At 38.7% G+C, this 15,506-nt stretch overlaps 1 protein-coding gene across 4 annotated transcripts in view; it reads right to left on the minus strand.

Moving 5' to 3' along the window:
- ldlrad3 (low density lipoprotein receptor class A domain containing 3) overlaps positions 1-15,506 on the minus strand; it is a 93,104-nt gene that overhangs the window by 33,686 nt on the left and 43,912 nt on the right. For all 4 annotated transcript variants that reach the window (XM_088298661.1, XM_088298662.1, XM_088298660.1 and 1 more), the window contains 2 exons: positions 12,506-12,652; positions 1,423-1,548 (listed from right to left, as the gene is read on the minus strand). In XM_088298661.1, coding sequence (XP_088154787.1) covers positions 1,423-1,548; positions 12,506-12,652 — 273 coding nt within the window. The remainder of the gene's footprint in view (positions 1-1,422; positions 1,549-12,505; positions 12,653-15,506) is intronic.

The raw sequence follows: 15,506 nt of genomic DNA on the forward strand, positions 1-15,506 counted from the left end.
TGCAGGTTCTGAGGGCAAACATGTCTGTGTATAGTGTTAGAAGAGCAAAATTAAAACGGCGCTGCAATTCAAGGACAATTAGTCTATGGTTCACCGCATCTCTTTTACTAATTTAGTTGGATTTGTTATGGAGGAACTGCTCTAAAAGTACCTTGAAATAACTTATGGTGTGAACGGGGTGTATATAAACTTAATTGAATCAGCAGAATGGAATTTTAAAAGAAAACCTTCACAGAAGACATTATGTGTTAATCAAATTAATTACAGTGCGTGGAAGTAGATCTGGGGAATTCCATTAAAGGCGGCTCAAGGAAAAATAGAAAACATAATTAAGTCGGGCCCATTAGCGAAGAAAAAAAAAATCTGTTTTCCCTAATTTTGTTGTATCTGTCGTTCTGCACAACATAGAATAACAACACAGCATTTCTGTTCTATTTCTTTTCTTTTGGGCTTGTCTCGTCACAGCCTGTTATTCTTTTCCATCAAAGTCCTCATGTCTCCCCTCACTACAACCATCGACCTTCTCTTAGGTTGTATTCCTCCCACTCTCTTTACGGGCAGCTCCAAACTCATCACCCTTCAACCAATATACTCGCTATTTCTCCTCTGGAAATGTCTGAACCTGGCTCTAACTTTATTTCCCCAAAACATCTAACCTTGGCTGTCCCTCTGATGGGTTCATTTCTAATCCAATCCACCCTGGTTGCTCCTGAAGAAAACCCCAACACCTTAATATTATTTTCTGTTGTATTCTGTTCCATGTTATTATTGCACATATTTTTTGTGTTGGTGCTGACGTTAAAGACATGCGTTGTTTTTTTTTCCCCAGTTGTTTTTTTTCTACTAGGAGGCTGTGGAACAGTGCCAATTCCATGTCAGTTTGGGAAATTCCTCATGCTATTAAGTTAAACTCACCAACAAGTACATGGTTGCATCCCTCACACGCAGAAGCCCAAATTACTTTTAAACATAAAAAATCTCAATATCTTAAATAAACACATTTCCAGTTTGCATTTGTTGGTCTTTTGTCTCTTATCCAGATACATTTTGTATAAAAGAACTGAGCTCATATTTTCCAGATTTAAGTCCTCTGCATTTAAGAAAGCTAAAATTTTATCATTATCACATACAGTAAATGCCTGAGAATTCCTTGATCTGAAGCACTCTGCAGTAGTTCTGCCTTTCACCCTCACCTTCACACACAGTTGGTGGTGCCTACACTACAAGATGCCAACCTGCTAATTAAAAGAAATCAAGGGTTGCATTTCTACTTCAAGGATCTTGTCATGTATGTCAACTATTAGCGAACAATATATTTGTGGAACAAAATGTTATGATGGGAACATTTCCATGTTGTCATGGATTCTATGCCATAGCCGCAGACACGTGCCACTCATTTATTGTTTGTTGTGGGAGACTTACTGCAGTTTTCCTCGTCACTCCCGTCAGGGCAGTCACTGAAGCCATTACACTGGAAACGTCCAATGATGCAGTGGACCCCATTGGCACAGGCAAAGAACGTAGGTGCACATTTGGACTTGACTTTAGCTGAGGAGTGATAGGTGGGAGGAAACAAAGTAAAATCACACATTAGTCTTTGGGCAGAGAAAGAAAAAGAAAATCCATTAATTTATCACAATTAGAAGGCATCAATAAGGCAACTAACCACAACACATCGCTAGAACGCATATGAATTTACACTCTTATGGACTCAAATTCTTTTTGCATGGCTTCCTCACTTTAATTTAACTTTGATTAACACCATCAAACAAATAAACTGTCAGAAAAGATGATCCAAGTAGAAATAAAATTGTATGATTTTATTTATTAGAGGACGAGGGGGTATTCAAAGCTAAAAGTGTGAAAAAGTACTAGCCACTTTTGTTAAATCATGGCTGATTACCCAAGCTTGATTACTCCAGACATGCTCAATCAAGTAATCACTTAAACAGAACCTATGTGACAAAGAAATCGCAAAAAGCTGCAACAAAATGTCATGTGCCAAAGAATTTCAAGAACAGTGAGGAATGAAGTCATTGACATCTATCAATTTGGTAAGTGTTACAAAGCCATTCCTAAAGCTTGAGGACTGCAACGATTATCCTCAAATGGAGACAAGATGGAGCAGTGGTGAACGTTCCCACTGGTGCCAAGCCGGGAAAAATGACCCTAAGAGCTCATTCAAGGGATCACGAAGGAACCCAAGACAACGTCATTATTTATTATTTCATGAGAACATAGTATATAGGGCAACTCCAAATGTGACCTTGTAGTGAGTGCTTTGTTTCAAACATAAGATCAAAGACATTCTCAAATGTTCATGATCACGTGGGAGTTATTCATTGAATATTTTACACACCAGTCTTTTGTTTTTTAAGTAAACAGATGCCCACTGGTTTGCACGCCACGTGGTTTGTAAAAAGGGTTATCAATCTTTTCAAATGGTGACTTAATTGTTTCCATCTAAATATAAACTGCAATGTTTCTAATCTGGAGGACGAGCGTGTGCAAATTCATCACATTCATTCATGAACTGCGGAACAAAGGGCTGTTGTTGTGCCACTCAAAGATATTGAGCTTCTACTGTGAAATTCAGATTTATTGATGTCAACAGAGACATATTCATCCCATTAATCAAATCCTCAACACAAAAATATGCAAAGTAACAAAAAAAAAAAAAAACACTGACAAGACCAGCAAGAAAAGCAGATGATGCAAATGAAAGTGGAATGGCCGAAGATGTGTAAAAACAGGTTCCTTAAGCATTCTGTTTGGATCAAAAAACATCATCCGTACAAGAATCGTTCATAAGTGCAAAGAATACAAAACCTACGCCCTCTTTAAAGTATGATGAGGGAAGCAGCAAATCTGAGCACAATACACCAACGATGGGAGTGGAAAAAAAAATACAGGGCTAAGACAAAGAGAACAGGTCTTGTCTCCAAGAACAGGCTGGATCAATTCCAGATGTCATCCGAACCAAACCTAAACAAACAGATCATATATGACAGTAAGAAGGTGATTGATTAAAAAAAAAAACAACAGAAAAACAAACTTGTTTTCATGAATTTAAGATATGTATTCTACTTTTATCTTTATCAAAAATATAAATGAACCACTTTTATTCTCCCTCCCATTTTTCATGAACTGAAAGAAAAGATGTGAATTCGCAAAACACCTATTTCTCTAAAAGAATGTCAACTAATCTAGTGGTAACACTCATTCAATCTAATCTCGTTAAAATCTGTGTTAGCGAGGACTTCTCCTTTGTTGAGATAATCAAGCTACCTCGCAGGTGTGGCATATCAGGATGCTGATGAGAAAATATTATTGCACAGTGATTATTGCACAGGCGTGCTGGTAGGCTGCACACAATAAAAGATATTTATAAAATGTGCAGTTTTACTGTATTGGGTAAATCAGGGGGGACGAATGTGTCTGAAGTTATTGCCATTTGCCTCACACAGAGCAAAACCTCTCTCATCACTGGAATTGAAACATATAGCCGTATACACCAAACCAGAGCATCTTAAACGTGCTCAATATGCTGGCCATTCAAGAACTGGGATGTTCTGAGCTTCCAGGTATGGGCTCCATTAACATCGACGGCATATTAACATCAATGTATTGCGAGAACATGGGGGAGCAGATTCAAATTCAAAAGCCAGTTTATGCACTTTGCTGCACAACGCAGTTTTGACTGGAGGAGCTATCACCTTGTAAAGATGACATGATTTAACTTAAAATAGTAGGACAGAACAACTGTGAACACATTTAATGACAAGCTATTTTCAGTCAGATAGAGACCCAGTTGATGCTTAAAAAGTTGCCATACTTGACACCAATTGTGTACAGATCCTTTCAACAAGTGGCTGTGCATTATCATGTTGCAACATGAGGGGATTGATGTTGTGGAGGAAAGGATCTTGTCATGGTGTTTCTGTACATTCAAAATGCCGCGAGTAAAACACTCCTGAGTCTTTTGCCAATGACACACGCCTCCCAATATCATAACTCCGCAGCCACTCAAGCCACGATATTGACATGAGCAAACCACTGACCCACATCACACGATACACACTTGTCTGCAATCAGTCTGTACTGTGAAAACCGGGATTTATGCGTGAAGAGAACCGCTATCCAAAGTGTCAGACACCATTGAATGTGAGAATTTGCCCACTGACATCAGTTACGAAGCTAAACTGCTGTCAGGTTGAGACCCTGACGAGGACGACGAGCATGCAGATGAGCTTCCCTGAGATGGCATCTGACAGTTTGTACAGGAATTCAGTGCTTATGCATGTTGCAGCAGCTGTCCGGGTGGCTGGTCTCAAACTATCTTTGAAGTGAAGATACGAGACATGCAACTCCTGGATGGTGTGGTTAAATGTGGTCTGCGGTATTGAGGATGGGCTGCCAAGTTTCCTGAAAAGATTTTGGCAACGCCTTATGCTACAGAAATAAACATTGAATTCACAAGCAATGCCTTTGTTGGATATTCCTGCAGCCAGCATGCCAATTGCATTCTCTCTCATAGCTTGCTGCACCAGTGGCATTTTGTGGATTTCCTAAAACAGCCATTCCAGACTTGTTCAACAAGGTGAAAGAGGAAAAGAGGATAGTCTGAACCAATAAAGATAGTATGTGTGTTTGCGTTAACAGAGCCTGAGTTATTTTTAGCTAACTCATTGTTCTATACATTTTAATCCAAACATTCAATATTCTTGAGAACAGAAAGACAATTGCAAATAAAAAGAATGTACTTAAATTTTTTATACTCTCAAATCATCACTATATCAGTGCCATTAAAAAATACAATACTGCCATTTATCAAGATCGAGTCTCGGAACTAATTAATCTTGAAAAATGTGTTATCCTGACAGCCCAAGTGATGATAGCGTGAATATTACCTCCACTTTTAGTCCAACTTCAGACGTCATAATATTTGGTCAACTGCTGCTGTTGGTGTACACTCCAACAACGGAACGCCACACAACTCAGAGCCTCCCCCGATGAATAAAAGGAGCAGCACTGCCACCTAGCTGTGTGGCATACAGACGCCGCTACTCCAATGAAATAACGTGGCATTTTATTTTTTATTCATTATAAATAGCTGCCTTTCCCTAATTCACCTATATCCTCCAAGTCTTGAGATTTCTTTCCTTATTTTCCTTGGCAAAATACTGTGTACAGTATGTATAATATTTATTGTAATAAAGTGTTTCTTTTTATTGATTACTGTCAATTGCAACTACAAACTCTGCGGCAGAAGGTTGTTGTAAGGGTGTAGGTGCAACTGTCTGAGTGTGTGTAGGCGGAAGTTCCGTGGGGGTTCACTGTATTATGTGATGTGTAGATAATAAAATAAGTAGCGATTATTACTTTTAATAATATGAACTGTGTTACGCAACTGTACATCACTTAATGGGCAGTGGTTAATAGGAAAGATACTATCCATCCATCCATTATCTGCACCGCTTCTCCTCACTAGGGTCGCGGGGGGTGCTGGAGCCTATCCCAGCTATCTTTGGGTAGTAGGCGGGGGACACCCTGAACTGTTTGCCACCCAATTGCATAGCACACATAGATGAACAACCATCTGCACTCACACTCATACCTAGGGGCAATTTAGAGTGTCCAATCGACCTGCCATGCATGTTTTCGGAATGTGGGAGGAAACCATAGCAGGCACGGGGAGCACATGCAAACTACACACAGGAAGGCCGGAGCCGGGATCAAACCCACGACCGCTTCTGTCTCTCACTGTGAGGCCATCGTGCTAACCAGTCGGGCGACCATGCCGCCAGGAAACAAACAATTTATAATATCAATATTAGAAATATAATTTACTGGCAGCTATTTGTAGTAGTTTATTGCAGACTGAAAAAGACAAGATTCTGAAAGCGCACTTCAACAATAATTGATCAGAAATAAACAATTACTTTTAATTTTGTATACAGTTACTTCTTACTAGTGAGCGACGGAAATTGTACTGTGATTCTCTTTACGTCCTGGATATAAAGAAATTTAGACAATAAAAGTCTTTGAATATCGAAATAGTCACAGCTGAAATGCCAGGGGCGTAATATTTTCAGTAAACAACAATGTTGTGGGCAGAGTTGTAGGCTCTTTCAAGCAGCACAAATATATTTGGCAAAGCAGAAGGGGCTAGGCAGCGCAACAGCATGGGGAGCGCCCGTCTCCAAGATGAAAAGTAATCCGTAGAACAAGGGAGGGCTCCGGGCATGAGTCCAATCTCTCTTTATGTACTCTGTGAAGCCTTTGTTTACCTGGACAGCACACTCATAACCACCCAAAGCTCATTAGGAATGGTATATCATGCCCATTGGAGTCCAAGGAGGAAAGAGACATGGTTCTCAGCTATATGGAAAAATAATTGGAAAAGACACAACATTTACTTGTATACTAAGGTTCACCCGACTTTCTGATTGTAATTTTCTATTTTCCTTCTGTCTTTCCCTCAAAAGACATTGTTGCGTTCAGGAGAATGCACGGCAATAATGTTCTTAGGAGAGACTGCTCGGTGATTGCTGCAAGTTCCCTCATTCACTTCCCGTCTCATCTACATCCTCATTCGCACTTCTGCTGCTGACTAGATTTATCTGACCTAGTGTTTGTGTTCCCAATTAACTCAAAAGTCGCATGAAGGGCAAGCTCACCAAGAGAAATTTGTGGGTGGGAGAGACAGCAAGAGGATGGGGCTTAAGCGCTTAAATGCATTTGAGGATGCAAGGCTATGAGCTGAGTGGGATTTAGAACAACAGAACCAATATTATTACAGCAAGCACTAAGCAGTTTCAGCAGAAAACGTGGAAAAACAGTAGTTCTAATCAAGAAGATGGCCTATTTCACTTTTGGCAATCTGCAAAATGCTCACAGAGTATGACAGCCTATCGTCTTCTCGCATTACCATCTTTCATCATTTGAACTTTTAAAGCTCTGTGCCAAATGTTCTTTTTCCTCCTTCTACAGAAGTTGTTTACGATGAGAGAGCAGGGTGTTGGGCAAGTTCCAAACTTGGTTTGAATGTTGATGGGTACAGCTCAAATGAATACGAAAGAAGCCGCAGTCAAGCAGATTCCTGAGGTGAAACTATCACAAGCACGGTATGAGACAGGATTACAGTGGAACGCTCAGCTGGAGGAGACAGTTTCATAGTGGAGCTTGCGCTTGCACACACACATTTATCATGTTACCATTTTCTATGGCGTCCATCATAGTAAACTCACTTTTAGAGATTTAAAGAGCGTACACCCTGTGCAGATCACCAGTCAATTACTGAGTCGACACACTGAGACAGAACAGCATCTGGGTGCGCATCTCTCCAATAACATATTCGATATGTATCTCAATACTTGGGGTGCAATATGATTCAAGGACAGTTACATTTTCAAGTGGAACGATTCAATTTGATTCAGTGGGATTATGATTCGATTCAATATGGTACAGCTCAGTGCAGGAGAGTAGGATGCAAAAAGCTTGACATTTAACAGACATGAATGAATTTAGCGTCAGTACTGTATATGTGACATCTCCAAGAAAAAAAACAAACAAAGAAAATTTTTTTTTCTATACGTATCTTTGAATAACTTCAAGTGGCAAAGATGCATCTTTTAAATCACAAACAATTTTCCGATTCAAATCATTTTTTGTTTCACCCTGAATCTGCATCAATTTATACAGACTGTCTTCAATAGACTCATCGTAAATGTTTTGGGATTGCGAAAGATCCAGAAATTAACCACTCAAGCGTAAACACGCCATATCAACCCGGAACGGACCAAGGAGAGAATTGAATCTCGATGCCACTGGGCACGACTTTATATCGAATACACACAGTATATGAATGGCAGACAGACTCTTCCACAAGGCAATATAATTAGCAACATGGGAACTATATCCAATTAAATACACTATACTGTGTTAAGAAAATCAAAAGCGCATGCAGTTAATATAATTTTGAGATCTTTTAATTAGTGTGCCTTTTCACAGTTGCCAATGAATTTTTAAAATCCCTGCCAGGTAGAGCAGCAACACGCGCTGACATAAACTAGAACACATTTTTAGTTTACTCTGCTATACATGCACATACTTCAGAATTCATGTCAGGTGGAATCTGCTAGCGTACTTGCGTACTTTGTGTTTTGCCCTTTCCCAATATGCACCTTCATGCCCTTCTTCTCTTTCTTTCCTCATCTCCCCAGAGAGAAGAATAACTTGTTTGGTACAGGTAGGCTTGGTCGTGGTGGGCATGCATTATTGACAGTGGGAAGGTGGGGTGGGGGGTTGAGGCATGCTGTGGAGGAACTGAAGAGACGAGCACAAAAGAAAAGTGCACAGAGGTTGAGTAAAACAGGATTTCAACATCTCTAACTTTGGTGGAAAATCATTCAAAGTATCTGACTCGGGATGTTAGCAAGAAGGTCAGGAGTTTTTTCACACTGAAATTTTAAAAGAATACAAACGTATATGAAATATTATGCCCATGTGCCATTCATTGTAAACCTTTTATTTCCACTTAAAAATTCAGGAATAATTATTATGTATTTGTTGTACCACTTAAGGTATAAAATCATACTTTACTAATTTGGGTGCACAGTAGAATAGACTAATAATGTTAAATGAAAAATGTGGACAGTTATTCCTCCTTCATCGCAGAAGTTCAGATTCCGGACCATCCCCGGCAAAACTGAAATTTGTGAAATAGCAATATTTTTGTGAATCACTCTTTAGGCATGTTTTTATTGCATTTATAGCATTTATTTAGTCTTTACACACAAATAATACAAACAGACATCATTTACTGAGAAAGAGCACATATTCCACAAACGCAATATTAACCAGAATGCCATGTTTTGTATAGTGGGACTGCATAGACCATATTCTGGCAAATCATTTTTTTGGGTTGACTTTCCCTTTAAAGCACGCTCAGGACGGCATAATCACGTTTGCTACAAGCTTGCTACAAGCTAACAACATGGCATAGCACTCAGAATATTTCACAACGTCGGGAACTTGCAAATGCACTGTGGCATTCTGCACGTGAATATTTTTCTTCGATTATAATGTTTCCGCAATTTAAATTTTGATTAATCGCCCAGCCGTAATGCACAGTGCATTGCTGATTACCAAACAAGGTGCACTAGCTATACTGAATATCAGTAATAATTCAAAGGACTATGTGACCAAGCAGACCCATTTTCATCCATGCCACAAATAATAAGCTCAATGTGTCTTTGTTGTTTTGATTGTGGTTACTGTTATCAGAAGATGACACACACACACAAAATATTAAGTCCAACCAACAAACAATCAATCTCTCAAATTTGAGTTATTTCAACACGTCCCATAGAACACTGGTTTGCTGTTGATAACAATTTAACAGTTGTTTTCTCACCAAAATAAAATGACTATGAAGATGTTATTTCGGCAAAGAGCAATAACACAATTCTTTGTAATCCAATAAAGGGGATTCGACTTGCACTTCATTACTGTGATGAAAAGCTGCTACCGTTCCTTGCTATAAAGTATTAATTAACTAAATAGTAGTCTGTACGAGAGCCTCCAATACACTGTCCTTGTGTCCTCTCTGGAGTATAGCACTTGACTTAAAAATCGTATTGACTTTTACAATCAGTGTGCTGAGTAATGGGGGGAGCCGTGTTATTCTGTTAAGTAGATAAATAAGAGAGCGGTGGCACCTTTGAGACTAACTGGTTTATGTGACACGAGCTTTTGCAGACAGTATATATCTCCTTCTTCAGGTGTCGATATATATGCTCTATATCACGTGTCGCAAGCATTGTGTCAGGCTCTGGATCAATTGATCCTATGCCACAGAGAAAAGTGGTAAACTTTTTATAATGGTTATTGCATTTGTATTTCTCCCGGTTGAGCGCCTTCTCTGCACCTCATTGTCATTGCTTATTCATGTAAAGACAGGCTATGGACGTAACATTTGTCTCTTGTCACAGAATACAAATGTTGTTGAAAGTAATGCTGTGCAAGTCAGACACTGATTCTGCATAATGGTGAATTATATCGTCACAGTACGTTACCATTTTTGTTTTACAAGGAAAATAAATCCTGAAAATACACTACAATTATGGGTTATTTGTGAGTGAGTTTCAATGAAAAAATGTCCCAGTTGAGAACAGCAATTTCTTTGAAACCTAAATAATTGGTTTTGTCAGTCTCAACTAACACCATTTGTGTCACCTATTGATTTGTTCTCTTTGCATTTCGAGTCAGGCCCATTCACCCTGGCTGCCTATAATTTTCATTTTTCCCCTTTTTGCCATCTTACGCCCTACAGACAAGGACAAAGAGGCTAATCCTGGCTCGGAGGCCCAGAAGGCTCAGTCAGCTTTACTTCTTCACTCCTCTGTCAGAATCTATTTTGTCTCACCCTGTCATTTGGTACGCTGTGAGTATGTGGTCCTTTTGACCTCTGTTAAAGGATTCGGAAAATTAGAGGAAATTGACATTTCTTTTATTTCAAATGTTATTGAATGCAAAAGGAACAATTTCCCGTGATTAATGTGACGGACGAGCGAACATCATACGAACCGATGTTCTGAAAGATGTTTAGTAGCAATATTTAATCGACTTGCTTTGTCATTCAGCAGAGTATTAATGGCTTCATATACTTTCTGTGACATGACCGTCACAGACTTATTTTGAACTTATTCCTAATCACCTTGTATGAATCACTCAGAACACTGTTGAACTACGTGCTATAAATACATGTTATTTTATAAATAAATGTTATTAAAACATTTCGAAGCTTGAGAATCAGGCTTCATTCTTTGTTATTTAAACAAATAAAATAAATAGCCTTTATCAACAGTGTTAATTCCTCCTCTTAAGTATGAGTATAAATAGATATTTTTTTTAAACCGTCAAAACCGTAGGTCCTTTTGATTTTTTTTTTTTTATCCCTGGCTAACCCCAAGATGCCGGTGTGCATGGTTACGTTGGCGTCCATTTTTACGGCATGCAGCTAACAGGCCCCCGTCGAAAAAAACTGGGAGGCAATTTGACAGACTAACAGTTATAATTACTCCAGCCATTGCATGATTTGGGTGTAGTACTGTAAATCCGCTCAAATTAAAGTCTGCAATTAAGGCATCCAGTTTGTTTCATTTGAAATCCAGTGTGGTGGTGTTTAAAGAAAAAAAAGATGGCAATTGCGTATATTCATGTCCCGTGAATGAACAGTTGCAAACGTTACTTCATGCATGAGTTTTTTCTCAGAATTATCATTGAGTAGAGAGTAATAATAAACAATCATTACTGTAGTCTATCTTATCTATGAATTATGACACATCCTACTCTGTGCATAATTTAAAACTGATTTAATAATTTGAGCTTTTATTATATTTTTTATTCGGGTGCGGCGTGCTTCAGTGGTAGAGTAGTCGTTTTACAACTTAGAGAATAATAATTAAGCATAATGCTGTGAGTATACACTTTCATGTAAAACTATAATAATTTTTCCAAGAGTCAATGTATACCAAACCAAACCGAACACCATGAGCACAAAACCAAGAACCGTACCAAAATGGTGACTTAGTGAATTGTTAAACCTCGAACAATATACTGCAAGACTCAGGCGTTAGTTGCTCAGATACAATTAACATGTAAAGAGCGGTGAAAAAAATGATAGTTTGTAAAGCACAACAATATAGCATTCAAGGTTCCATTTTGTGAGGCCAGTCATCCTGATCACAAGTCACTATTCACGAATAAGCTGATCTGTGCAGAGGGCTTTGGTTTTGGGGGTCATATGGCTCTTGTGTACTACGTGGAGGGATCCATACACTATACTGCCTGGCACGTGCAGGTTTGGAAGGATCTGGAGCCTATCCCAGGAGATTCTATTCAAGAGATAATATAAACCCTGGACAGAATACCTGGATCTGACACATAGGAGAGACTCACTCATATTCAGCCATATTCCCATCCGAGGGCTAGTTCAGTCATCATTATGCATATTGGTTTTTGATCTGTAGGTGGATTCTGAACAACCTTTGTGAAAATCCAAAGCAAATTCAGGAAGTGGATACAAACTCCACAGGCTGTCAAATGATAGTTATTAAAAAAAATAGCTCATCCATTTTCAAAAGGGAGAAAGAGTGGGTGTACCCTAAACAGATTGTAAATCAACGGCAGTGCTGACAAAGTGACACAGACAAGTCATCCACAAATTTAGCATACGTGTTTTGGACTTTTGGGGAAGATGCTTGACTACCTGGAGAAAACATACTTGAAACAGAATATCTCAGAGCTCAAAACTCAACTCACTGTGCTGCTTGAGCAACAAACATGAAACGTTGGTTGGTTATTTGTGTACTTATTTTGACAATTGTGTTGGCAATTAACCACTACATGTTCAAAATTTGGTATAATACAAATGCTAGCAAGTATTCCTTGCTTGAGGGCCATAATTGCCAAAACCATGTTCAATCAAAGAAAGACTTACGGCAGCCTTTCTCGTCACTCTTGTCAAAGCAATCGGGCAATCCATCACATTGCCAACCTCCCGGGACACACTTGCCATCTCCACACATGAAATTTCCAGGGATGTTGCACTCTGTAGTGAAGTTATTCCCTGGAAGCAGCTGGCTCTCTGAAAAAGCAGACACAAGAAACAGAGACTGACGACCATTCCAGAAATAAATTTACCTGCTAAGTGGATTTCATTTGCATTTATGTGATAGTCAATCCCACAATCAAGATTGAATATTGTTATTAATATTAATTCTGTAAAAAGTGGTGATAATATTAAAAATCTTAGACACAATACAGAACAAGGCACATATTTATGCGCTGACTTTAGTTTTTAAATAAGATGGAGCATTGTCTGGGACATTTTACTGTGCTTAATGGTCATAAATGTGAAACATGGCCTTTTGGCTGAGATGTGACACCACGGAGCAAGCAATAATGAGTGTCGCACTGACCAGGGGATAGTGTTATGCTGCTCTGCTGAAAATGGGTGCATGGCTCACCAGCTTCATTGCACTTAAAAGACTCTGGAGCTGTGAATGCTGCCAAGAGATTTTGGCCTTGAAGCTATTAGTGACCTATTGGCATAACTAACTCCAATTGAAAAAAATATGCAAGAGTAAGCCTTTCCTTACATAAGAGTACGTCAAAATTAACCCTAAAACAAGTGGGGAAGCCTTGACCTCAAAACGTCATAATAGCCGGGCTTACATGGAGCTAGGGCCGGACGATTAATCAACATTTAATCGGGATATCGATTTTAGCTTCTCTAAATCTTTAAAAAGTTACAATTGGAGAAATATGATTAATGTGCAGAACAGCTTGGTGTGTGTGCAAGTTCTGATTTAAAATGCGCCTGAATGCACCACGTTGCTTGGGTGGCAAGCCTGCAGCGTGAGATTCTGCTGTCCCAAAGTGTCTTTTCAGCTGTTCAATGACATCCCAGTTGGAGTTAAATGTAAAACTAAAAACGACAACAAGAGTTACACTAGTATAATTAAATACAAATAATGTCCAGTTTTAAAAATATGGTCGGCGCTCATGCTAAAGTCAATGTACAATATCATTCAACTGCTAAGGGCAAATTAGCATTGTCTCAGGGAGTGACAGTCACAAACACTGTAGAAACAAATTGTTATGATCTGTTTTGGTCGCTTTTGGTTGAGCATTTAGTTTCTTGTGTTTCTTTGTATGACTCATTAAGCTAATTGTTTCTACCTGTGCTTGTAGGCCCATTCCCTAGTGTTGGCCAATCAGCTCCCTCCGGCTCCTTGTTTCTTCCTTTCAGTCCTGGTCAAGCTCATTGTTTACTGTCAAGTGTCTGTCATGCCGTCTGTGCCACATGTTGCTTTTGTTTTATCAACTCATGACAAGTTTTTGTCATGTCCTGTTTTCCTGGTGTTTCTTTTGATATTTTGTTTCATATTGTTTTGTACAATCATCTGCTAAACAGACAAATTAACGTCATCTTGACAAATCGTGTGACGTTTACATCGATCTCCATGTGTCTGCTCTGATTCATATGGTGGTATATGTAAACGGCAGATCGGAATAGATCAAGTCATATGTAAACAGTTGACCATAGATCTTCAGTCGGAATAATTTCAACTGGAATGACAAAAAAAGTCTCCATGCGAACCCAGCTACTGATCTCCATGAATCAAAAGTAGGGCTGATTTAGAAAAACAATCTGCACATTTTTTCCCTCAGAATTTCTATTACAATTTTTTTTCAAGGTTCCCTTTTAACGTATTTTCAACGTGCAATTATCTTTATTACAACAAACAACATTAGATCTATTATGCATTATATGATAGTATGTTAAAGACAAATAAAACAATATGAAAGACAATTTTCTGTAATTGCAGGTAGAAACATGTTAAATCATTTGACATGCAATATTGTACTCCTGCACCATAACATAATTCTGCCATACAATTGTGGTTTAAGCATATACAATACTGTAATTCAGTAACAAATGAAAAGTGCATATTACAACAATAATGCAAACAAATCTTGGCCTTACCACTTACGACATATCACTTTCATGAAACAGAAACATAAATGTGGACTGTACTTCTTAATCACTCAACTTATCATACGGCCCAACAAATAAAGAAAACATACAGTATATGATTGAAAATAAAGTTTAACAATCTGTTCAATCATTAAATCATAAACTAGCAACATGGAAAATTCAGTTACGTGAATAGAACAGCATATCTTAGTTTTGTTATCTGAGCAAAACAATTTGCCCTTTCAAAATGTTGTGAGAGTGCTCTGACCGCTGCCTGTGACCCAATTGCTTCAAGACCTGACTCTTGAGGATGTAGGCATATGCATGACAGTAAGAGCGTAGCAAAAAAAAAAAAGTTTTCATCATCCACACACAAGGGAAACAACACACTTGATTGAAAGGAAACCCTAATAAGAGGTATAATTATAATTCCATCAGCCGGAAACAACCTTTGCCATTTACACGGAACCCTGTTAAAGGACTACAAAGGGTCAGCTGTTTGAGAGGCATCAAGATAATTGGACAGTTGGTTGGAGGCCTGAGAGAAAGCACAGAAGGATATTTGTGTGTTGTGCGAGTGTGTTTGAGAGAGGGCCAAAAATGATTATGTGTCACATGATTCTTGAACAATGTCAATACTAAGCTCAGCAAAACCATCTTCTGGCTCGTTGCACACTTGACCCACCGTATTCTTGAATGTCAAGAAAATCAACAGGTTTCAAGCCGCACTACTTGAAGGGCTTTACTAGTGGGGTTCATAAACGTGCCCCCCTCTACAGTTAACCACTCAACTCCATGAATGAGAACAATGAAACGCTCACAAGGATAATTTCAATGGAAATAACGGAAAGCATGTCATCTATATATCGTTGTCAGGTCCATTGCAGCAGGCTGAAGCATCCCGAAAATGTTATTATGCAAAACTAAAAAATATGGTTGCACAATTTTTTTTTAAATA

Source organism: Idiotropiscis lumnitzeri, chromosome 6 (genome assembly GCF_059441095.1).
Source record: "Idiotropiscis lumnitzeri isolate Australia: NSW breed Sydney's pygmy pipehorse chromosome 6, RoL_Ilum_1.0, whole genome shotgun sequence".
Lineage (NCBI taxonomy): Eukaryota > Metazoa > Chordata > Actinopteri > Syngnathiformes > Syngnathidae > Idiotropiscis > Idiotropiscis lumnitzeri.